The sequence below is a fragment of the Protopterus annectens genome, chromosome 1.part0 (assembly GCF_019279795.1).
Source record: "Protopterus annectens isolate FY-2018-M chromosome 1.part0, PAN1.0, whole genome shotgun sequence".
NCBI lineage: Eukaryota > Metazoa > Chordata > Ceratodontiformes > Protopteridae > Protopterus > Protopterus annectens.
Window position 1 is genome coordinate 861,218,570 of NC_056725.1, and position 24,781 is coordinate 861,243,350.

The following is a 24,781-nucleotide window of genomic DNA, read 5'->3' on the forward strand; positions in this document are numbered from 1 at the left end:
AGGGAACCAGATCTGTCGAGGCCAAAATGGGGCAATGAGAATCATTCTGCACCCCAACCGAGAGGCTTTCTGAAGAACTTGGAGCATCACAGGCAAAGGGGGTAAGCATAAAGAAGACCGGGTGGCCAAGCATGCACCAGAGCGTCTCTTGGGGTATCTCCGGAGGAGGTATTAGAGCAAAAACTGTCGACTTGGTGTTTGAGGGAGGCAAAAGATTGCAACAAGGAGTTCCCCACCGTGCGAAGATGCGTTTGCTACCTGAGCATTGAGAGACCACTCGTAGGGAGAGAATGGTGCGACTGAGTTTGTCCGCAAGGATGTTGGACCGACCGAATATGCGTTGCGAGAAAGCGGTTGGTGGAGATTGCCCATTCCCACACTCTCATGGCTTCTCGACAAAGAGGGTAAGACCTGGTTCCTCCCTGTTTGTTGATATACCAGACGACAGACATGTTGTCCGACTGAATCGCAATAGTTCCCAAGGGAAGACAGGCCTGAAGTGCTTGCAACGCTAAGAGCACTGCTCTCATCTCTAGAACGTTGATATGCAGTAAGGTCTCTGAATCGTTCCACGTGCCTTGGACCGTCTGCCTGCAAATGCCCCCACCCGAGGCGGGAGGCGTCCGTGGTCACCGTGGCGAGAGGGGGAGAAGCACAAAAGGTGCGGCCTCCGTGGAGATCTGGAGAGTGGAGCCACCACAGGAGGGACCGCTTGCAAGCCTTGCTGATCGCAATGGGATGATGCATAGGAAGAGCAAGATAAGACCACTGAACTAGGAGTGTCCATTGAAGGATGCACATATTGAACATGGCGAGAGGAAGAAGAGCTATCGCTGCTGCCATGGACCCTAGAGCCCTCACGACCAACTCCGCCGGAACTGAGCTGGAGTGGAGAATGGCCCGCACCTGGAGCTGCAGATTCTGAATTCTGTCCGCAGTGAGGAAGGCTCTTAACCGTCTCGTGTCTAACCTGGCACCTATAAAATCTATGAACTGCGTGGGTGCTAGGTTGGATTTTTCTGTATTTATTGTGATGCCCAGATGGGGAGCTAGATGGAGAAAGGAATCTCGCGCCAATAATAGTAGATGCCTTGTTGGAGTGGTGAGAAGCCAGTCGTCCAGGTAAGGGAAGACCTGCACCTCCTGAAGCCTCAGGTGGGCCGCTACCACTGCTAATACCTTCGTGAACACCCTGGGGGCTGTGGTGAGACCAAAGGGAAGGACCCGGAATTGGTAGTGACTGGCTCCCAGCCGGAAGCGGAGAAACCTGTCCATTAGTATATGGTAGTACGCATCCTTGAGGTCTATGGAGCACATCCAGTGATTTTCTCCCAGAAGGGGGAGAACAGACTGCAACGTAACCATTCGGAACTTCTCCTTGGGAACTGCCAGGTTCAAGAGTGAAAGGTCTAAAATTGGTCTTAGATCCCCGCCTTTTGGCACTAAAAAGAACCTGGAGTAGAACCCTGATCCGATCTGGTCTGGGGGGACGGGCTGGATGGCTCTTTTCTTTAGCAGATGGCCAATTTCTGCCAAAGCAGCCTCCCACTGACCGGGTGGAACGTCGGGGAGGGACTTCAATTTTGGCATGTGATGAAATGGGATGTGGCATCCTCTGGATATGATTTGGAGGACCCAGCGGTCTGATGTTATGGACTCCCATGCCGCTAGGTGCTCCAACCCGACTGCCGCCAGAGTGGAGCAGCCGGGCAACCCTTCAGGGCTGCTGCACGGGCCATTCAGAGAAGGGTTCTCTGTTCCTGGGAGCCACTCTGCCCCTGGGGCGGCGTCCTCCCTGTCCTCCTCTGCCACGGAAGGACTGGTTGTCTGGAGCGGATTGGGATTGCTGCGACTTCCGGAACCACATCTTCTTCTGGCCCTTTTGGTTCCTAGAATAGGGCCTCTGGGGCACAGAGAAGCGGATTCCGGGCAGACAGCGCCTTCCGTCCTTTCGCTCTGGGTCAAGGTATCACGAACAGTTTTGCCAAAGAGGGCAGAACCATCGAGGAGCGTTCGCAAATGACGCCTTGAAGGGCTCCGTGAAATACGGAGCCCGGCCTGACGGCTAGTAACTAGGCCTGCCCCTGCGGCTCTAGCGGCACCTTCTGTAGCATGGGACAGTAACCGCATAGAGGTATTAGTCACGGACCTGAGAGTGGCCATACGGGTGGAGTGCAACAATTTGTCCTCCTCCGACATGGACTCTGGGGGGGATGCAGCGTATTCCTTAATAAGATCGTGCTGCATCCTAATCACATGTGCCAGGTAGTTCAGCGCCCTTACTGAAAAGGTCGCTGAACTAAACATCCGCTTCCCCAAGCGGTCCATCATCCGAGACTCCTTGCTCGGGGGATGGACTGAGGGACTCTCCTGAGCAAGTTCCCTCTTGGTGGCTGCCGCCGTCAACATGGCATCTACCGGAGGCCCCTTACTCCAATGGGCACGGTCAGCCGGGGGACTAAGTATACGGTCAGGCCTTTTTGGAACTGGCTCCACGGTGTCCGGTTCCTTCCACGCCCTGGTGGTAATCAGGTCCACCAGGGGGGTCAGCAGGAGGAGACACCCAAGAGGTAGACGGGCCCGCTTAAAATGCCTCCAAGAACACGGACTCGTCCGAGGAAGACTTGGGGGCAGACCACCCCCCCCTTATGCGAAGCATTTCCATGATGTCTCCAAAGGAGATATCCTCGAGGGGTGATCTTGGGGAGCCTTCCCCTTCCTCCAAGTCCGTGTCTTCAGTGAGAGACTCGGGGGAGTCTATGTGCCTCCTTTTGCACGTATGCTTGCAGGGGGCATCCTCCGGGGGGCTGTCAGAGGACTCCTCGCAAACTGTGACCTGTTCCAAAGGAACAACTTGGGGCAAAGGAGCGGGCTGTCCCAATGGCCGGATGGTGGACGCCTGGCCCAGTGCAGATGGAGCGCGGGACGGAGCCGAAGCAAGTGCCGGGGGTCCGGAAACCCTCAACAGGGCCCTCTCCACTACATCAAAAGCCGAGGGGAGCCACCAAAGGATCCGATAACCGCTCCCCCTAGGATCCGAGAGTGGATCGGAGCCGGCACGAAGCACTCGGATCCGAGGGGCAGTGCGCCCGACACGGACGGCGCCGAAGCACTGATCCCCGGATCCGGCTCGGATCCAGGCTCCGAGGTCGGATCCGGCACTCGAGGGCAGGGTCGGATCCGGCACGGAGTACATCGCGCCGACCCACCCCGCCTGCTGCTCGGTTAACTGCTCCGAACCCGGTAGCGGGTCGGAGAAGGAGCTATAGGTTTAAAGAAAGGGTCGAGCTCCTCCCAGAGGGGAGGCAAGAGCACTCCCATCTGCATCTGGGCCTGGATGAACCTTCTCATCATCCGGTCCAGATCAGCATCGGATAAACTGTAAGTAGATCTCGACGAGGCTACCGAGGTAGGCCTTGAGTGCCTCCTGGATGGCCTCGACGGAGATCGGGTCTCCTCCTCCTCAGGTCCTGGTGAAAAGCACACAGGAGACCGGAGCCGAGGAGGGGAGAACCAGCAGACAAGGAGGCCAGAGGAGAAGCCTGCTATAGGCGGGGCCGAAACAGAGGTCTCGGCCCGCCGCTTATGGTGCTTCTCCTCCGTCCTTCTTTCTAGCTTCCCTCTCCTCCAAACCGCTACAGGGAGGTTGAGTCCCAGGAGGAGGAGGGGGAGCCGGAGAGGAGGGAACTGTAGACACGGTACCCCCGCGGGCGGCGGTAGCGGAGAGTCCGGGGCAAAAGTCCCGCCAGGACCAGCTTCTCCCTCTCCTTCAATGCCCTGGGGTTGAACCCTGCACAAATGGAACATCCAGAAGTGAGGTGTTCAACCCCAAGACATCAACGAGTGTGGCCATCAGCAGGAAAGCTTATGGCCACACTCGAGCACTTCGAAAACAGCCTTAGGTTGTTCAGACATCCTAAGAACACTAGCTTTTTACTTAAACTAATCTAAAAAAGTAAAAGCAAACTAGCCAAACAACACAGGCCCAAACACACACTACGACCGAGGGAAACTAGAAGTTATAAAGGTTAATAAAACTAAACAACTTTAGCTACAAAAAGGGAAACCTAAACTTTCACACAAAACTGTTGAAAAAACTTTAAATTTAGCACTAAAATTAGCTGAATAAACACTTAGCTGAAGAGCTCTCAGAAACCAATCTGGTCACCAGCGCGGCAAACTAGATCTGGGGTCATGTAGGGAGAGCAGGGCATTATAGGTGAGGGGAGGAGCTGAGAGCTCGGATCCATAGCTGGAAAACCATGCCGGTTCGGATCCGATATCGGATCCATAACCCACAGGTTGCAGACAAATGAATCTCCTACTTCAGATCTATAATTCAAAGTGGAAAGAGATGATGATGATGATGATGATGATAAAACTGGGGGAAGCTCATGAAACAAGGAAAGACTGAGAGTTTGGATACAGACCTTTAAGAAAAATAATAATGATACAGAATATTACATTCATAAAGTAGCAGAAAGTATTCTAAGCACTAAACCAACATAGGAATGAAAAGAGGAGATTCTGCTGATAGGGATGACTGCAATTAGGGATACAGCTAATAGGCAAGAGGGAGCTGGAATTTACTGAAGAAAACTGGCAGAGGAACCAAGGCGCTGGGAGCAAATAACTAGAGAGGGAAAGGTAATAGAATGGGATGATGCCAATAACTCATTTGAACTGCTGGTTAGAGACTGCCTATACTCGGATAGCAATCCTTGATAGGGAAGACAGAGGAAAAAGAAACTGTGAGGTCCTAAATGAAAGACCAGGACTAGTAGAGTTTTTAGTAGAATCTAGAACAGAAGTTGCTGTTAAGAAAAGAATTAGTAGAACATTAAAAATATTGCATAACAACTACAAGAATCAATAAGAGGAGGTTAGAAATGACTGAAAAGAGACTGGATAAGCAATTCACAAAGAAACAATGGGGGGGGGATTATGTTGTTGTTGTCTTTCGGCTTTTCTCGGTTAGGGGTCGCCACAGCGGAACTCCAGTCCGCTAATGATTGGCAGTAGATTTTCACGAACGTCGAGGTGCCAGATCGACGTTCAACCTTCAACGAAGGCACGCCTATTTACACATCTTTCGAACACCCACCCAACCGCAGGGAGGACATGCAGACTCCACACAGAAGGCACTCCCCGCACTCCAGCCGAGAATCGAACAGAAGAACCTCTTGCTGTGAGGGAACAATGCTACCACTGCACCACCCGGCGTAGACTCCAAAGAATTTTTCCTCAGGCAGTTAGCAAATGTCAGAGGTGTGATGGGGAAGACAGAGATAACTGGGAACACATTTTCTGGAACTGTAATGAGTTGGCAGACCTTAAAGATTCCCTGCAGACTGCTCTGTCAGATTTGCTGGGTAAGCAAATTGGTGTAACTAAGGAAATAAGAAGTTATGTACTCACCATAACATTCCATGTGAGTTGTTCATCTCGCCTTCATTCTTTTCTGATGGGCTCGGAGCCGATCCATCGGCTCCAGTACAGCCGTTTTGCAAAGCTCGAGGTTTACCAGTGGCTCGAGACCAAGGCTCTTATCCCATAATACACTGGGAATTACCTCAGATCGTTTGCTGCATGTACTACAGCCATATAATTGAGCTACCCTCCCATGGAGAGGAAGAAGAATTGAGCAACCAGGATGAGACCATCCTCTAGGTCAACTATCAGCCAGGAGGGAGGGACGTAAGAATGAAGGTGAGATGAACAACTCACATGAAACGTTATGGTGAGTACATAACTTCTTAATGTGAAGCTGTTCAATCTCGCCGTTCATTCTTTACTGATGGGTAGCATCCCTAGCACCCTCAATCTTGGGTGACTCACGGGAGTACATTCCTCAGGACCGTAAACCCAAAAGAAGCCCTGTCCTTGGAGGCCTTATCAACTTTGTAATGAGTGACAAACGTGTGAGGTTCAGACCAAGTGGCTGCAGCACAAACATTATCAAGGGGCAATTTGGCTTGGAATACAGAAGATGTAGAAACTGCTCTGGTTGAGTGAGCTTTAATCTTGTGTAGTAAGGGCATAGTAGCAGCTGAATAAACAAAGGTGATACAATCAGATAGCCATTTAGAAAGCATTGTTTTAGCCACTGGTCTACCTTTTCTGGTTTCAGAGAATAACACAAAGAGCTGGTCTGATTTCCTAATATCTTTTGTTCTGTCCAAATAAAATCTGAGCTGTCTGTGAACGTCAAGTTTGTGCAGCATATACTCCAATTTATTGGAATGGTTAGGGAAGAAGACTGGTAACTCAATGACTTGGCTGATATTAGATTATGAACAAACTTAGGACAAATCCCTCTTTTTTGCCCAAAGAGATACTCTTATCAGCATGAAAAATCAAATAAGGAGGACTGATAGATAAAGCTTGAAGTTATGACACTCTGAAGGCAGAAGTAATAGCTACCAGAAATATGGTTTTCCACGACAAAAATTTGAAATCACAAGATGATGCTGGTTCAAATGGGGGGAGAATTATATGAGACACCATAAAGTTTAGATTCCAAGGAGAATAAGGAGTTTTCACTGGAGGTTTCATATGAAAAGTTCCTTTGAGAAAGGCCTTGGGCAACTTGTGGGTCACTATGTTTAGCCTGTCAGCTCCGAGATGAAAGTTAGATATAGCAGCCAACTGGACCAGAACTGTTGCGGCTGCTGCTCCTCTATTAAAGATCCTAGTCAAAAATTCTAATATGGATGTCAAGGGGGCTTGATAAGGATCAATGTTCTGCTTAGAAGCCCACATGGAAAATCTCTTCCACTTATTAAGATATAATCTTCTGGTGGACAGCTTATGAGAAGACAAAAGGATATGTTTTGTCTCATTGGAAAAGTTATGAAGCCTGACTATGAGGGGAACTGGAGCAGCCAAGCTGTCAGCTTCAGTGACTGCAAGGAAGGATGGAAGTCCCCTGATGGATGTGTCAGAAGGTCTGGAAATGGGTCCAGAATCCATGGATCCTCCAAGAGATGATGATGAAGAAATGGAAACCAAATCTGCTGAGGCCAACAAGGGGCTATAAGAATGATGGTCCTTCCCAGAGAGTTTGCTTTCTGTAAAAATCTGGGCATCAACAGGATAGGAGGAAATGCACAGAGGAGACCTGGGGGCCAATCGTGTATGAGTGCGTCTCTCGGGGCTTCTCCCAGAAAGGGAATCAGGGCAAAGTACCTTCTGCATTTCGTGTTGATGTGACTGGCAAAAAGATCGCAGCAAGGCTGGCCCCATTTGCAGAAAATCCTGTCCGCAATCTCTTTCTTGAGGGACCATTTGTGTGGCAAAAAGATTGCTCTGCTCAGTTTGTCTGCTATCACGTTGTATCTCCCCAGGATGTGCATTGCCAACAGAAAGCGCTGGGAGGAGACAGCCCACTGACAAACTCTGAGGCTTCTTGGCAAAGGGGGTAAGACTTGGTTCCGCCTAGCTTGTTCAAGTACCAGACTACTGACATATTGTCTGTTTGAATTGCAATCGTTCCTAGTGGAAGAGAGCCCTGGAAGTACTGCAACACCAGAAATACTGCTCTCATCTCCAGAACATTGATATGCAGATGTGACTCTTGATCAGTCCATGTGCCTTGGGCAGTCTTCCCCTGAAAATGCCCACCCCCACCCTATCAGGGAAACATCTGTGGTCACAGTGGCTATTGGAGGGGTAGTACGAAGGGGCATCCTATGGTTACATGAAGAGACGTCAACCACCACTGGAGATCTCTCTTGCAAGAGTTCGTAATTAAAATCGTATAATTCATTGGAAGTTCCTGATAAGACCATTGAGTGTACAGCAGCCATTGAAGAATCCGCATATGCATTCTTGCTAATGGTATGGCCAAGATCACTGAAGCCATCAAACCCAATACTTTTAGAACTTCTGCGGCTGGTGCTCTGTCTTTCGATATCAATGAGTTAACATGCTGGCGAAGAAGAAAGACTCTCGATTGGTAGTCATAGAGTGGTGGTTGAAGTATCTAACTCTGCCCCTAAAAAATGATATGCTGCGATGGCGACAAGGCAGACTTTTCTGAGTTGACTGTAATACCTAAGTGATTGCAGTGTGCCGTGTGTATTCCCTTGCCTGAATCAGTTGATGCCTGGTGGTGGAGGTAAGGAGCCAATCGCCTAGGTACAGAAACACCTGGAATCCTAGACGCCTCAGGTGAGCTGTGACCACTCCCATGCATTTGGTGAACACTCTAGGGGCTGTAGTGAGACCAAAGTGCAGGTCTCGAAATTTATAATGATTGGCTCCCAGCCGGAAACGCAGGTAATCCCTGGATGGCCTGGCCATTTTTATGTGGCAGTACGCATCCTTGAGATCTATCCAGCACATCCAATTGTCTTTCCCTAAAAAGGGAAGTATAGACTGTAGCATGACCATCCAGAACTTCTCTTTCCTCACAAATTGGTTGAGTCTGCTGAGGTCCAAAATGAGTCTCCATTCCCCTGTTTTCTTTGGAACCAAATCATGAGTAAGTTCTGAATTCTATTTGGTCTGCTGGGACTGGCTGGATGACTCTTTTTTTCTAGCAACTTGTGGACCTCTATAGTTGCTTGTTCCCTGTAACTGGGTGGAACGTCCGGGATTCTCCTTGCGGGTGGGGGAGGAGTGGAGAACGGCATGAAATACCCTCTGGAAATAATAATTTGTACCCACTGTCTTTTGTTATATCTTGCCAGGCGTCTGGGTACAAAGATAAGTGACCCCCGACTGCCTCCAAAGCAGGACAGTGGGGCCTCCTTTCAGGAGCGCTGATAGGGCTGATCAGAGAAGTGATCTCTGTCACCCTGGTGTTGCGGACCCTCTCTGCTGTGAGGGTGGCGTCTTCCATTATTACCCCTTCCTCTGTCCCTAGAGGATGGTTCACCATGTGTGCCCTGAAAGGCTCCTTGGGCTTTCCAGAACCATATCTTTCCTCCCCTTTGGCCTTTGGGGTAAGGATGAGTGGGGGTGGAAAAACGGACTCCGATGGCAGACAGAGTCTTTCCCTCCTGTTCACACCTGGTCAAAGTTTCCTTCACTTTAGGCCCAAAAAGAGATGAGCCATCAAAAGGGGTGTTCACAAATGAAGACTTAAAGGGCACCGTGAAGGAACACAAGCGCATCCAGGAATGTCTTCTGAGAGCAATTCCTGTACCCACCTGCCCTACTCGTCCCATCAGCTGCATATGATATGAGACGCATGGATGAGTTCACAATAGAATTTAGGGTAGCAAGCTGGGCAGCAACTTTATCGGAAGCCCCTGCAGCTACAGTACCCTAAAGAGTATCTCCCAACTCCTTAAAGAGATCTCTTTACAACCTAGTGAAGTGGGTCAAATAGTTCAGGGAACGGAGTGTAAAAGTTGCTGAACTAAACATGCGTTTCCCATATCTATCCATGATCCTGGACTCTCTATTAGGAGGATGGATAGACGAGGAAGTCTCAGACATTTCCTTTTTGGTGGCCGTCGCCACCACCATGGTATCAACAGGCACTCCTTTGGACAAAAAGGATTTATCTATTGGAGCAGAAATAAACTTATTAGGCCTCCGAGGAACAGGCTCCATGGACTCTGGTGACTCCCACGCACTCCGAGAGACCAGCTGCATGAGCTCATCGAAGGGCGGTGACACCCAAGAGGTGGAAGGTTGAGACCCAAAAGCCTTCAGGAGAACTGACTCATCCTCAGTAGGGCTTTTTGACTGCCAACCACTCCTCTGCCTAAGGATCTCGAGCATCTCCACAAAGGAGATAGCCTCAGAGGGGGACCATGGGGACCCTTCTGACTCATCCAAGTCAGTGTCGGATGTTAAAGACTCCTGTGGGGAGTGCAAGCATCTCCTCTAGCACAATCACTTCCTGGGGACCTCCTCAGTGGGAGCCTCTGGTGAGGTCTCAGAAGAGCAGGGGGTGCCCTGTGGGGCTACCTGAGGCTCAGGGTCTCTACGCCTAGCCTGGACGATGGAAGCAGAAGTGGACACAGGCACTCTGGGGGATGAGGAAGCCATACCTGGTGTGGTGTCAAGGATGTCTTGGGGGACAAGGCTCTCCTCATGGCTTTGAAGGCATTACGGCTCCGATGAGAAGGAGTCGTCAGACCCGAAGGAACCGTGAGCCCCTCCCGCACCGAGGCTGTGGGCTCCGAGCCGGAGGTAGGAGCCAAGCTCATCTGAGCTGAAGCCCAAAGAGGAAGAGACGGCACCGACAAGTCGGTGCGACTATCCTCTCCGGACCAGACAGGAGAGTGTTGGGTCCTACAGTCCCCGGTCGGCGCTGAGGATGTCAGAGTAGATGGAACCAAGGACAGTGAAGCAGGTCTTGGCTCCAAAGCTCCACGATCAACAGGTCTGCCTCCTCCGGCTCCAAGGATCTGGTACAGCTCGGAGGAGGAGCAGTCAATTCAGGGGTAGTGGTCTTTGATTCCGATGCTAGGGTCAGAGCCGCCAACAATTTAGCAAGGCCTGGTGCCCGTAAGAGCTTCTGCACCAATTGGTCCATATCCAAATCTGACAGGCTGGCAGAAGACCTAGAAGAGTGCAGCAATGGTGTCGATTGAAGAAGTGGAGATGTAGGTCTCTCAGATACCGGTTCCAGAGTTGTGGGCCGGCTCCAAAAAGAAAAAACAGTCAGCTCCGAGATCTGTGGAGCCGATGTCATAGGATCTTCCAATTTCTTGGACTTCTTGGACAGTTTGGATTCCTTAGAGTCCCCTGAGGACTTAAGAGGACTTGCTGGCCACATCTTGGTCACTCAATGCTTCATGAAACAGATGCTTCAGTAAGCCTCTGTCAGCTAACTTTCTTTTCCTCTCCAGTAAAACCCTAGAGGAAAAAGAGTGGCAAATACTGCAAGACTCCTGCAAATGGACAGCCCTTAAGCAGTAGACGCACATTACATGGTCTTCAGTTACCGTCATCTTTTGCCCGCAGTCTGGACACTTTTTAAATCCAGACTTTGGGTGCTTATCCTTGTCCTCAGCCATATCCAACAATCAAAATGCCTTAGGCTTAACACAGAAACCAAGCACACAATAGGCCTAAGAAAAAAGGACACTCAATATATAAAGTATCAAAGAACCACACCTAGGCTCTAAAAACACCACACAAAGCCTAGAAACAGCCAAATTTACAACTATGCTCTAACTGTAAGATAACACACACACACACACACACACACACACACACACACACACACACACACACACACACACACACACTATAAACAATGGCCCAAAAACAAAAGCCAATGCTAAGCTAAATGTATACAAGTATGAGAATGCAAGAGAATTAACTAGGCCAAAACACAAGGCCACTAATACTATGCTAAATAACACACTCGGGGAAAAGGGGAGCTTTTAAGAAGCTACACAAGACTACTCTAACAACTATTCTTTAGAACAATAGAAAAATTAGAAATAACTTGCAAAAAGAACGCTTTTTTTGAAGAAATACTGGCTCGAGCAAAACTGGAACCTCTTGATCAGTGCCGCAGCAAAGAAGAGCTGAGGTAATTCCCAGTACATCATGTAATAAGGGGCTTGGTCTCGAGCTACTTGTAAACCTCGAGCTTTGCAAACAGCCGTACCGGAGCCGATGGATCGGCTCCAAACCCATCAGTAAAGAATGAACTGTGAGCTTGAACAACTTCACATTTATTTTTTGAGCTATAATACAGAATCGGAATTGCCTAGACATAGTAAGGCCTTGCTGAGTCTAAATATGATAGCTACCAAAAAAGCAATTACTAGAAAATGGAAATCTAAGTGTAAATCAACTTTACTAGAAGTAGTGAAGACAGTAACAGAGATAAAATAACTGGAGTTGGGATGTTTAGAAAAGGGTAGGGGCAAATTACACTGGAAAAAAATGGGAAGTGGGGGATCAATACATGCAGAAGAGGAACAAGATTTGAAAGAAGGCAGGAACTGAATGACCTGCGTAATGGCTGACTGACAATGACTGGATATAGTATAACTGACAGTTGTGTCAGCATGGTTTGTAATGAATAATGTTTGCAAATGAGATTGTGTAAGTATGGTTTATTTTCACTTATATAAATATAAGATTGCTTATGTCATATATGATAATTTAATAAAGATGCTTCCTGTTTAAAAAATAAATAAATAAATAAATTAGAACAACTAGGAATTGATGTACTCTTGATAAGATGGATGGCTGCATGGTTTACAAATAGGACATGGCAAGCATCATACAGCAACTGACCAGGTGAAATTCAAGGTTACATTCAAGGTGTGCCACGGGACTCTGTCCTAGGCCTACACTTGTTAAGACTATCTTTCAGACCTATTTTCTTCATCTCAGGTGTTCTACAGTCTGTACGTAGATGACTTGAAATTGGGTAAAATGATTACATGTGATACAGACAGGGCATATCTGCAAAAGAATATGACTAAATTGACCATTTGGGCACAGGAGAGCAACATGTTGATGAGTACTTCAAAAACTAAGCATATGACATTTGGGAAACAAACTAAAAGGTGAATATGTAACACAGCACACAGTGACTGAAACTGTAGATTCATTTAAGGATCTGGGTATATGGGTAGATCCAGCTTTGAGTTTTTCCTAATCATATTAACCAATTGTTTAATGATAGTTATACAAGTATTGGCTGCATAAAAAGATTTATAAAGTCTAGGAAATCAAAAATGATTAAGTCATTTTTGTTAATTACATAAGACCTAAACTTGAGTAGGTAATAACAATATGGAAAACTTATAAGAAAACAAGCATGAGCAAACTGGAAAGAGTACAGTGGAACTATACCAAGGGAATCCATGGATGTAAAAATTTAAGTTACTATGAAAGACCAAAATAACTGAACTTGTACAGTGTCTCATACAGACATTTAAAAGGAAATCTTATTCAGGTGTATTGGGCATTTAGAGGGATCTACTTTAGTAAATCGAAATACCATAACACCGAAACTCATAAAGATGAGACGAAAACATCGCAAATACACTACGAATTTTAACAAAGCTGAAAGTTTGAAACAAACAAGTAATGCACACATCAGGAAATAATCAAAGAATTTGAATGGACATCCTGCTAAACTCAAGAGTGTAAAGTACAGTTTTGTACCTACCATAAATGTAGATGTTCGAGGATCTCCATTGCTGCAGTCCTGACATATGGGTACTCCGCTATCCACCATCGGCCCAATACCAAAGGGTTAGAACCGGCGTCCGGTCATCGGCGCCCAAGACTGACGAAAGTACGTGTCAGTACAAATGCGCATGACCGACGCCATAACCTCAGTCTTTCTTGCCTCAGACGTCAGAATGCAAAAAACACCACCCAAAACCCTAATCAAAAAGAAGAAGGGGGAAGGAGGGAAAAAAACTGACTGGAGATCCTCGAACATCTACATTTATGGTAGGTACAAAACTGTACTATGTTCATCGTCTCCCATTGCTGCAGTCCTGACATATGGGTAGAATCCCAGAGCAACGGAAAAAAGGGAGGCTGGTCAACTAAATAGCATTAGGAGCTGCAGACATGCCCTGTAAGACTGCAGTGGCAAACCCAGCCCTAGACCTAGAATAAAGAGGTAAATGATAATGCTTTGTAAAGGTATGTACAGAACTCCAAGTAGCTGCCTCTAGAATGTCTTTAGTAGCTACCCCTCTCAAAAAAGCAGTAGATGTGGCCGTAGCCCTAGTAGAATGAGGCCTGATCCCAACTGGAACCTCCTTTCCATGATGAGAGTAACAAAAAGCAATACAATGGCCAATCCACTTGGAAATAGTTTGTTTCGAGACAGCTTTCCCTCGTGAAGTCACAGCAAACGAAACAAATAATTGTTGAGAACTTCTGAACTCTTTGGTTCTGAACAAATAATATCTTAACTGCCTATGTACATCCAAAGAATGCAAAACCTTTTCCCCTTCATTTTGGGGGTTAGCATAAAAAGTGGGCAAATGTATAGATTGGTTCAACGCCACATTAGAAATCACCTTAGGCAGAAAAGTAGGATTAGTAATGCAGGAAACTCTGTCCTGGTGAAAAATCAGAAAAGGTTCCACTGCCATGAGAGCCTGTAATTCAGATACCCTTCTAGCAGAAGTAACAGCCAACAAAAAAGCAGTCTTCCAAGACAACAACTTCAATTCAGCCGTAGCTGCAGGCAGAACGCCGAACGGCACTTGCAAATTCTGCTTCTGCTTAGGACCATGCAGCAAGAAAGACTGAGGTTATGGCGTCGGTCATGCGCATTTATACTGACACGTACTTTCGTCAGTCTTGGACGCCGATGACCGACGCCGGTTCTAGCCCTTTGGTATTCGGGCCGATGGTGGATAGCGGAGTACCCATATGTCAGGACTGCAGCAATGGGAGACGATGAACATCATAATATGCAAGAGAAAATGTTTTCATGTTTATTGATTATGACTAGAGACCTTGGTACAGTGAGGATAGGGAAATTAACCTTTTTCCTCAGTGCAGTGTGATCTCAGAGTTGGTATATGTAATTTGCAGGGGGTGTGGGGGGTGTGCAGGGGTTCTTGCCCCCATGCAAAAACATTGGAAAAGTTGTATTTTTTGTTTAAGTTATATGTATTAATGTATAGATTTGTTTATGTGCTTCGCGTATGTCCATTCAAATTCTCCAGTGACTTGCAAACATGCACATTAGTTGATTTGTTGTTTAAAACATTGTATAAGTGTATTTGCAATGTTTTCATCGTCTTTATGAGTTTCAGTGTTTTGGTATTTCAATCTACTGAAGTAGATCCATTTGGAGATAAGTACCTCTGGGAATGTTTAGGTTATCAAAAAGTGGTAAAGAATCATCAAACTATGTATAGGATTCTACAGGACTGAGATGTGTGCTAACTGGTTCTCTAATAGAGCAAGGTAGTTTAGGATTACCTGATTTGACTGGACATTTTAGAGCTACAAAGTTACGGCTCATGTACATAATACAAGCAGAAAGCAACAATTTAATGTAGGAAGGGATGATGATGAAGCAGGGAGAAATTCAAGAAATAAGGAAAGATGGGATTTTGAATGGAGATCCTTAAGGAGAATAACAGCAGCCATACAGAATATTATAGAGAATTGTGAAATAAGGCAAAAGGAATTGAAAGGCCACACGCTCCAGGGATCTAAACTTTTGTCATAACAATAAACAAAACATGCTGGAGGGATAGGTTCCTGACCCAGAGACTCCCCAGACTCTGGAATAGACTGCCCATACATGTTAAGCAGAGTGCCTCTTTGGCCCTCTTCAAAAGGAACCTTGATGATTGGATGGGAGAAAGGAAATTCACCCCGGGGATCACGTCAGTCGCCTGCTAGACAGGGGTCCAGGGAAGTAAATAGTGTGGGAAGAAATGGCCAGGAAATTGTTATGGCTAAGCTTGTATTGGCCCTAGGGCCGATAGCCTAGTACCAACCTATGACGTATGGAACAGGCTATCAAATTACATTAAAGCAAGCACTAGTTTAGATATTTTTAATAACAGCCTGGAAACTTATTATGGGAACAACCGTTTTGGTATATTGCCAGGCTAGAAAGGAATTAATGCCCATGCCTGAAATATTTCTATGTATGCATATATGTGTGTATGTACTGTAAAGATTATTCTACTACAGACATATAAACATATGTACAAAACATCGGGCTGGGTAAGTAGAAGGTGGTTAACTTTACAGGATGACATGTTAGGGTGGGGTTGATGCTGAGTAGCAATGTCAGCTGTGATGTTGCGTGGTGCAGATTAGTTGGGTAGGTAAGGAAGGTGTCAGAGTGACTAAATGAAAGTGGGTAGTACAGAAGTAGTAATGGGATGGGGTACGTATAAAGAAGTGGAGTCTTCAGTTTAACTACAGAAGAGTGTTTATGATGCACATGTACATATAATGGAATTGAGGGAGTTTGGGCAGCATAGGTAACTGCATGGGAAGTGAAATGTGTGCATGTAGCTCTCACTTTTAGGTGGTTAAGAAGTTTACCAATGAATGGTCTGTATGTGGCTATGTTGTTTAAGTCATGGATGTTAAATCAAATAGTTTAAATAGCAGAACAAATGAGTGTTCTGTGGTTCTGAGTCAGTGGAGTACTTGGGTATTACTGGTTTGTGAGCAAAGATGATATGGGGGGGGGGGTCTGATTAGTAGTCTATGTCCAAGTAGGATCAGTGTTTAATTGTAAAAAACTCTGTGGATATGGCAGAATAGTTGAAGATCAGTGGTTGATTTTATGGGAAGTCATTTGTTTGCTGTAGAGTGCTGCAATGATGCTCATTTCATGGGGACAGTAGAATGAATCTATGTAGTTTATTGGAAAGGGTTTGAAGGCTGTTACTGAACTTTGTCACAAGCAAATCAGTTGCAAGAAAGATCGCTAATGCACACATCTACCACAATAAAACAAGCAATCCGGCTAAGTGTTACAGGTGCAGTATATACAAGTCTGAAACCTTATTGCTTTTCTATTACAAACCTGGTAGTGCATTGCTACTTTTTCAAACTGTTTTTACCACTCTTCTCCACATTTACTTAAGTACAACTGTCCTAAGATTGTGATGCTTCCTTTTAATCATGTGTCACAAGCTCCTTTCATTTGTAGCCCTACGTAGCAACACCTCAGATAAAAATATTTTCTGAATGAATCATCTCAAAGATTGCTGCTGCAATACAAGGTATATTATGGTAGTAACTGATAACTGTATTCTCTAATCCAGAGGTATTAACTAGATACCCTCAAGCCAACATTTTAGTTTCCAGAGTATGTACTCAGTCCATCTCTAATGGATACCTAATTTTAGGTCTTCTGTCTTTTTACTAATTTTCTCACGTTTGAAAATGTCACTGTGAAGTCCTAATTAAGTAGTACTCAAGGGGGAAAAAGGAAACATTTCTGCAAAACTGGGCATGACAAACAATTTTTATTAAAACTGCTAATGCATTTAGTTGATTAAATAAATATATGTGACTGTACTTTTAGGTAGATATCTAAAGTGGTTTTGCCAGATGTCTTATATCTCATCATGTTTCTGACATTTAGGATAGCCATGGGAGCATTACGTACTGATTGATTACCCCGGAAAGACTATTTTTTTATTTTTGAAAAGAATGCAGGATAACTTTTGAATTAGTGTTACTCTGCTTGTACAATATGTTAACATGAATTAGAGAAAAAATCTCCAATGTTGGCAAGATCTCTGGCGAAAAAATGGCTTAATGTTTGGCCTTTAAGTTATTCAAAATTATTTAAATGCCTAATTCTTGGCATTTTTCATGCAGCGATGCTGTTTTATACCTGCTACTCCTACAGACAATACATGTGTTGGTCTCAATGCCATACTGAAAAACTTTCTCCTACAAGGACTGAAAGGGTTTTTCACACTTTGGTAGGTACAGCAGTATAATTAAAGTGGAAGAAGAAAATGTCAAAATGAAAGTGGGTTCCCTCATGGCTACTTCAGACAAAGAGAGGGAAGGTGGGCAGCACCATACCCTTGGTTTCATGTAATATTATAGTAACAGTAGACTGCCTATAAGAGGTCAGTACCGACAACAAATGGACATTATCAGAGACATAGATATTAAAAAATGTTTCAGATAGTATAAATGTTACAGAAATGTGGTACGACTTATGTCTTTCTCTAAATATATAACCTAACATTATGTTTGTTGACAAAAGACTGGTGAAAAGAACCAAGGAAGACACACATTTATTTCTAAAGCAAATGTTTCAAGCTAAATTAATTAAGAAAAACACAGCTATAGAGAATACTCTTATATTTCTGGTGACAGAAGTTCTTGAAATAGAGCACACAAAGCTGTAAACTGGACTGATTTAATTCACTCCACCCATCCAGCCCCCACCCCCTGTTAAGCTTCGTAAACAGGTAATTATCAAAACCAATCAAGAACATTCTGCACATAACTATATCCTACTGGGGAGCTTGAACTTAAACTGGTTTGGAAGTGGTCAAAAAGTAAAGAACGTATAGCCCTATATATTCAAATATATATATATATATATATATATATATATATATATATATATATATATATATATCTATATATATCTATCTATCTATATATATATATATATATATATATATATATATGGGTCTATCTTAGTACATCGACAGTGCAAAATAGTGAAAACGAATTAACCGACATTCCGAAGATCGAAAGTCACGCCACCGACGCCAGAAGATCGACAAGGCAGAAGACCGACGGAGGAAGACACCGACGCTGAGAACACTGCGATGGGGAAAGGATGTGTAAGTATGCGGTAGTGACGGACGATAGGGTGCGAGTAAGGTAAGTGTGCGATGCTGGTGTTCTGTAGGGGTAGGGGTGGGATAAGTGAGTTAGGGTTAGGGCGCAGGTTAGGTGAGTGTGCGAGTGAGGTAAGTGTGCGATGTTGGTGTTTTGTAGGGGTAGGGGTGGGATAAGTGAGTTAGGTTAGGCGCGGTTAGGTGAGTGTGCGAGTAAGGTAAGTGTGCGATGTTGGTGTTTTGTAGGGTAGGGGTGGGATAAGTGAGTTAGGTTAGGGCGGGTTAGGTGAGTGTGCGATAGTGACGGACCTTAGGGTAAGGGTTTGGGTTAGGGTTGTGGATAGTTGTGTATGTATGGGTTAGTGTTCGCTTGTAAGGATTTTGGTGTGCTTGTGTTGTGTGTGTGAGTGTTGGATAGGGATGTGTTTTGTTTGTTGGTATGATGTGTCGGGTGTATGCGATGTCGTGTTTGTGAACTGTCGATCTTCTGGCCGGTGAGATGAATTTCGATGTTCGGTGTCGGTAAATTCGTTGTCGCTATTTTGAATTGTCGATGTACTAAGATAGATCCATATATATATATATATCTATATATATATATATCTATATATATATATATATATATATATATATGCTGTGACGACTGTGCCCTGGCCCAGCAATCAAGGAGCCTCAATCCTCACCACTAACACCAAGGAGGTCGTCTGCATATATATATATATATATATATATATATATATATATATATATATATATGTAATTTTGTGTGTTCTGATGTAGAAATGATGGTATTGTCTTTGGTAAGAATTTTGAAGTTGGGGAGTACCATGTTTTGGGTGGCTTTAAAAGGCTGGAACAGGAGAAGTTTTGTCTTACTTGGGTTGAGTAGGAGCTGAGCATTGGATAGCCAGCTCTCTACAGAAGAGAATGATTCCTGTGTTATTTGTTGTAGTTCTGGTAGAGTGGGAGCAGAGCAGATGAGAGCAGAGTCATCTGCATACTGTATAAGAGATGGTTGTGTGGTGGCAGTATATAGGTTGTTAGTGAAAAGTGAGAATAGCAGAGGGCCAAGGATAGACCCTTGGGGAACTCCGAGAGTAACTGGAAGTCGGGGTGATGTGTTATTGTCCCAGATTACTGATTGCTGGCGTCCATGTAGATACCTGTGGAACCAGTTGCAGGCTGGTTGTGAGAAGGAGAGGTTGGGGAGAGTAGAGAGTAGTGGCTCATGAGATACCATGTCAAAGGCCTTTGAGAGATCTAGAAATACGGCAGTAGAGAAGAGGCCATTGTTTTTGTGATGAAGTATAGTGTTGAAGGACAGCAGAGCGGAGGTAGTGCTGTGATATGGCCTGAAAAGGAAATTATTAGCTAGGAGGTAGTTGGAGACCTGGGTGTTGATACATTTTTCAAGTATCTTGGAGAGAGGGGAGAGGATAGCAATGGGGCGGTAATTGGAGAGGTCAGTGGAGGGGGTGCCTTTGTGGAGGGGAATGATGTGGGATATTTTCAATATCAAGGTAACATAGCCTTCTGTTATGGAACAGTTGATTAGAATTGAAATTGGGTAGGCTAGTGTATCAGATGCAATTTTCAATTATTCAGAGGGGAGGTTTCAGCTGCGAGTTTGGTGGGTTTAAGTTTTGACAATAGTCTTTTTTATGTTGGAAGTAGGTACTGAGGTGAAGAAGAAAAGAGGAGTGGGGGGGTTTAGGGTTAGGAGTTGGGGTGGCTGTTGTAGGGAAGTGTTGTTTGTTTAGAGATGTTATAGTTTCAGTGAAGTGTTTGTTGAAGTATTCAGCAATATTGCTAGAGGAGGGGGGAATGGATGGCTGGGGGGTATCAATCTTCCCTGGGTGGAGGATATTGATAATAGTGGACCAGAACTGCTTAGGGTTGAGATTGGTAGAGTTTAGGGTGGATTTTTAGTAGAGGGATTTGTCTAATTGCATATGCTTTTTGGCTTTATTGTGCAGTTCAAGGAATGATTGCCTATCTGAGTTATTTTTTGTTAGTCGCCAGTGCTCCCAGGCCTTATCTCTGAATTTCATTAGGGTTCTGGTGGTCTTTTGTAAGCATGGGGCACGCCTGGATCTGACTTTGGCATTTCTTTCAGGAGAATGGGTGTTTAGGATGCAGAGGAAGGTACTGTTGAATAAGTGGACAGCCTCATCTAGGTTGAGGTATTTTAGTGGTGACCAGTTAATTTTTTGCAGGGAGGAGATGAAAGAGTTGGGGTTGAAGTTGGATTTGTTCCGTATTTGCCTGTGGATAATGGGCTTCAGACTGTTTGTGTGTGCCGAATTAGGAAAGTGGGGGAGTGGTCACTAAGACTGTCAGGTAAGCAGCCTGCTAGGTAAGAGTGAGGGGCTTTGTTGACTAGGATCTGGTCAAGTAAGGTATGATTGTTAGAGTTTTTGTTGATTCGGGTATGGGATTGAATGAGTTGAGTGAACCCATGGAGATTAAGGTGAATGATTGGGAGACTGTTATTACAGGATAGCCAGTTGATGTTAAAGTCACCGAGAATGATGGTTTCCTGGGGTAGAGATAGAGCAGCCCAGCTCAGGAGATTTTCTAGGGGTGTAATACTTTTCCCTGGTGGGAAATAGCATCCTATGATATTGATTGTTTTGTCTGGGTTTTTTTTTTGAGATTGGCATGAAGGATTTCTTCATTGTTGTGGTGAGGGGCAGATGAGTTCAGGAGTTGAATATTGAGGTGGTGTTTAAATATCAATGCTACACCACCTCCTTTTTTGCTCAATCTGTCTATGCGAAGGATGTTGTATTCAGGTGCAAGTATTTCCTCACTTCTGATGTGAGGTTTGAGCCAGGTTTCAGTTAGGAAGAGAATATCTGGGGAATATATGCTTATGCTGGCGTGTAGTTCTTGGATTTTATTGCATATGCTTCTGATGTTTAGGGACATTATAAGTAGGTCTGTTGTTTTCTTGTTGGCTAGGAGTTGAGTTGTGTGTGTGTATATATATATATATATATATATATATATATATATATATATATATATATATATATATACACACACACACAATATATATATATATATATATATATATATATACTATATATATATACACACACACAAATATATATATATATATATATATATATATATATTATATATGGGTCCCCTTGACTTCGACACACCGAAACACCAACGCTAAGAAGACCGACTCAAGAAGACCGATGAGACAGATGATCGACAAGTTGAAATCCCGACAGCCAAAACACTGACATGGGCAACGTGTGAGCGTGAGTCGGTAAGTGTGCGATAGTGAGGGATTTAGCATTAGGGAGTGGACAGGTAAGTGTGTGATAGTGAGGGATTTAGCATTAGGGAGCGGACAGGTAAGTGTGTGATAGTGAGGGATTAGTGAGGGATTTAGCGTTAGGGAGCGGACAGGTAAGTGTGAGATAGTGTGGGATTTAGGGTTAGGGTGCGGGAAAGGTGAGTGTGCGGTAGTGTTGGACTTAGGGTGTGGGTAAGTGTGCGATAGTGATGGACTTTAGGTGTAGTGGTGGGTTAAGTGAGTTAAGGTTAGGGTGCGGGTAGGGTAAGTGTGCAATAGTGATGGAATGTAGGTTTAGTGGCGGGTTAAGTGAGTTAGGGTTAGGGTGCGGGTAGGGTAAGTGTGCGGTAGTGTGGGACCTTAGGGTTAGGGTTTGGGTTAGGGTTAGTGCATGTATAGTTGTGTGTAATGTTTAGTTTACGTTTTGTGTGTCGGTGTTATGGTGTTCGGTTTTTTGAGTTGTCGGTTTTGTGCGTTTTTGGTGTTTTGGTGTCGTTTTTTTTTGAGTGTCGGGTTTGTGGCGTGTCGGTGTTGTGATAGGGATCCATATATACATATATACACACACACACATATATATATATATATATATATATATATATATATATATATATATATAATATAGAAATACGTATACATATAGATTTCCTGAACAAGAAAGATTACATACTAGTTCTAAGTTAAAAACCTCAGCTAGATTACTGGAAACTACTGTATTTGACAAGTCATCATGATATATAAACAATTGTGGTCAATTATCTCATAAATGACAGGGGTCTTGAAGAGGATTTAATACACTTATTATAATGAACCCTATTTTTACAGACATAACTGTTTTGATTTCTGTCGACTTTTTTTTAAAAAAGTCTCTCAAACAGGACAAGCTGCTGTTGACAATTTGGAGAAATGAACTTCATAAATGCTCCAGTTACACAATTCAGCAATTATCTAAAGAGAATCTTTAATGCTGTTATGGGTAAGACTATTGGTGGTATAATTAAGGAAGGAATCACCTCACCCCAAGGTTTCCTATTAGGACCTACTCTGGTCTCTTGATTCATTAATGAATTAGAATTGGCACACTCTTAATATAACCACATATGCAGACAACCTGCTCAAAGATGTTAGATTGTTCACCGAATTATAAATCCACCTCAAAAATAAATTTAATAAGCTGTGGTACTGACAATCAGGCACTGACCTAATTGTGAATACTAAAAAAATATTTTCATCACCCCATAACAATGGGTTGTTACTGGGGATCAGCAAATTTTCTTTCCTCTGTGCAGTTCTTTCAACAGGGTTAAGCAATATAAACTATTTGGGGTATGGCTTCATAACTTTATCCAAAAGTTTCACATAACTGTATCAACAGTCCATTGAATCAACTTCCAGTAGAACTGCCCATTCAATAGCCTGCTCATATTCAAAACCAGAAAGCAAGTTGGAATAAACCTTCTAATGCTGAAGTTACAGTACGCCTTGCCTGTCCTAACTCTTAAATACTCATATAATTTTATTCTTCAAGCCACGCATAACAGAATCTATAGATTTATATTCCTTTCTAAAACCTGTTAGCAGCAATCATTTCCTTATTCAAAGCAAGATGGCTACCTCCTACTCTTTGTGCCATCCCAATGGTTGCCTCATTTTTCTTCATGATACTCCATCTACAGTATGCAGTCCTCTAGCTGGCATGTCACAAACCACATCGTACTACCATCTTTTAAAAACCTACAACCCAGAACCCTTACAAAAGTTAACCTTTGGCATAATGACAGATGTGAAAATATTCAGAAAAATCATCCCTGCTACTTGGAATGAACTGCCCCAGCAGATCAGAAATTATAAAAATTTAAATCATTCAAAGCCAAATTGCAAGAGCATTTATAGTCTTGCAAGATGTTAGTATTTTATGGATATTTGTTGACTGGCTCAGATGGGTGCACATTTCAGATAATTACACAAATATGCCATAAATCACAATTGTGATTTAGAAGCATGACTTTGTTTTCTCTGCTTACATATGATTTAAGCCCATGCAAGTTTTTGTTAGTATTCAGTGTAGCCCTCAACCTCATTCTGACTGTACATTAAGAATTGCTTGAACGTGTTTCTCCATTTTTTTTGAATGCTACATTTGTGATTTACTTCTTGATTCATTTCACGAAACAATGTGTTACATATGTGTTGTTTATATGGCTAACTATTTTATGACCGAAATATGTTGTTTACTGTGCTTTTGGCATGAGATATGGCTGCAATGGTTCCTCAGGCAAATCTGCCTACCCAGTTAAGAGAGAAACATATACAATTTCATGCATTATGGAAGTCCTTTACATGGCAACATTGTGGTAACAGCAATGGCAGGTGAGGCAGACTAAGAAATGTTATTACCCCAAGCTCTGTAGACAGCATCAGTGCCTTTCCTTTTACAGTGAGATCCTTGTAGAGTGTATCAATTTCTGAATGATAATGCTGAGTCCTCTCTTCAGTTGTCTGTGTTTCAACTGAAAACAACATATTTCCAACTCTAAAAAAAGAAAAGAAATTTGATCTCATTACATGACAAATCTGAAATCAGCAGATAAGGAAAAACTGCCAAAAGTACTTAAAAAAGATGAATGCTTTTATAACCATGTTTTGTTTACAGTAAACCCAAACAAATCTGGTGATCTACAAAATAAACTTAACATAACATACCAAGTCAAAAGCCCCAAGATTTTACAATTACATGCAAAGTATTTTCTGCAGAAAGTATAGAAAACAGCAAAACAGAATATATCAGCTACACCAGTTTCATCTAATGATTTTTCAGAAGAGCATTACATTTTATAAAATAGATGTTTGTAGTACTTGCCCTCCTTCCTTTTAGGCCAGTTTCACAAATACTACAGAAACAAACGCATACAAAAGGAGTAAAGCATGCCAAAGAAACCTGCAAACTTCTGCTGAAAGTCAGAAGCCTCATGGATAACGCCTCATAACTTCAAAAAGCATACAGAATACTATTGTTAATGGCCATGACAACTTCTGAAATAATAGTCTATCTTCCTAGTCCACAATTTATGCTTATAAATGGACAAAGTACGTATTTCCACGGTGGTGCAGTGGTAGCGTGGTTGCCTCATAGCAACAGGTTCTCCCGTTCGATTCTCAGATGGAGTGTGGGGAGTGCCTTCTGTGTGGAGTCTGCATGTCCTCCCCGCGG

At 43.9% G+C, this 24,781-nt stretch overlaps 1 protein-coding gene across 1 annotated transcript in view; it reads right to left on the reverse strand.

Annotated features, from left to right (window-relative positions):
- The window catches only part of TTC13 (tetratricopeptide repeat domain 13), a gene marked incomplete in the record, with an annotated part of 1,979,199 nt that overhangs the window by 359,602 nt on the left and 1,594,816 nt on the right, over nucleotides 1–24,781 (reverse strand). The window contains 1 exon segment of the mRNA XM_044063689.1: nucleotides 23,968–24,103. Coding sequence (XP_043919624.1) covers nucleotides 23,968–24,103 — 136 coding nt within the window.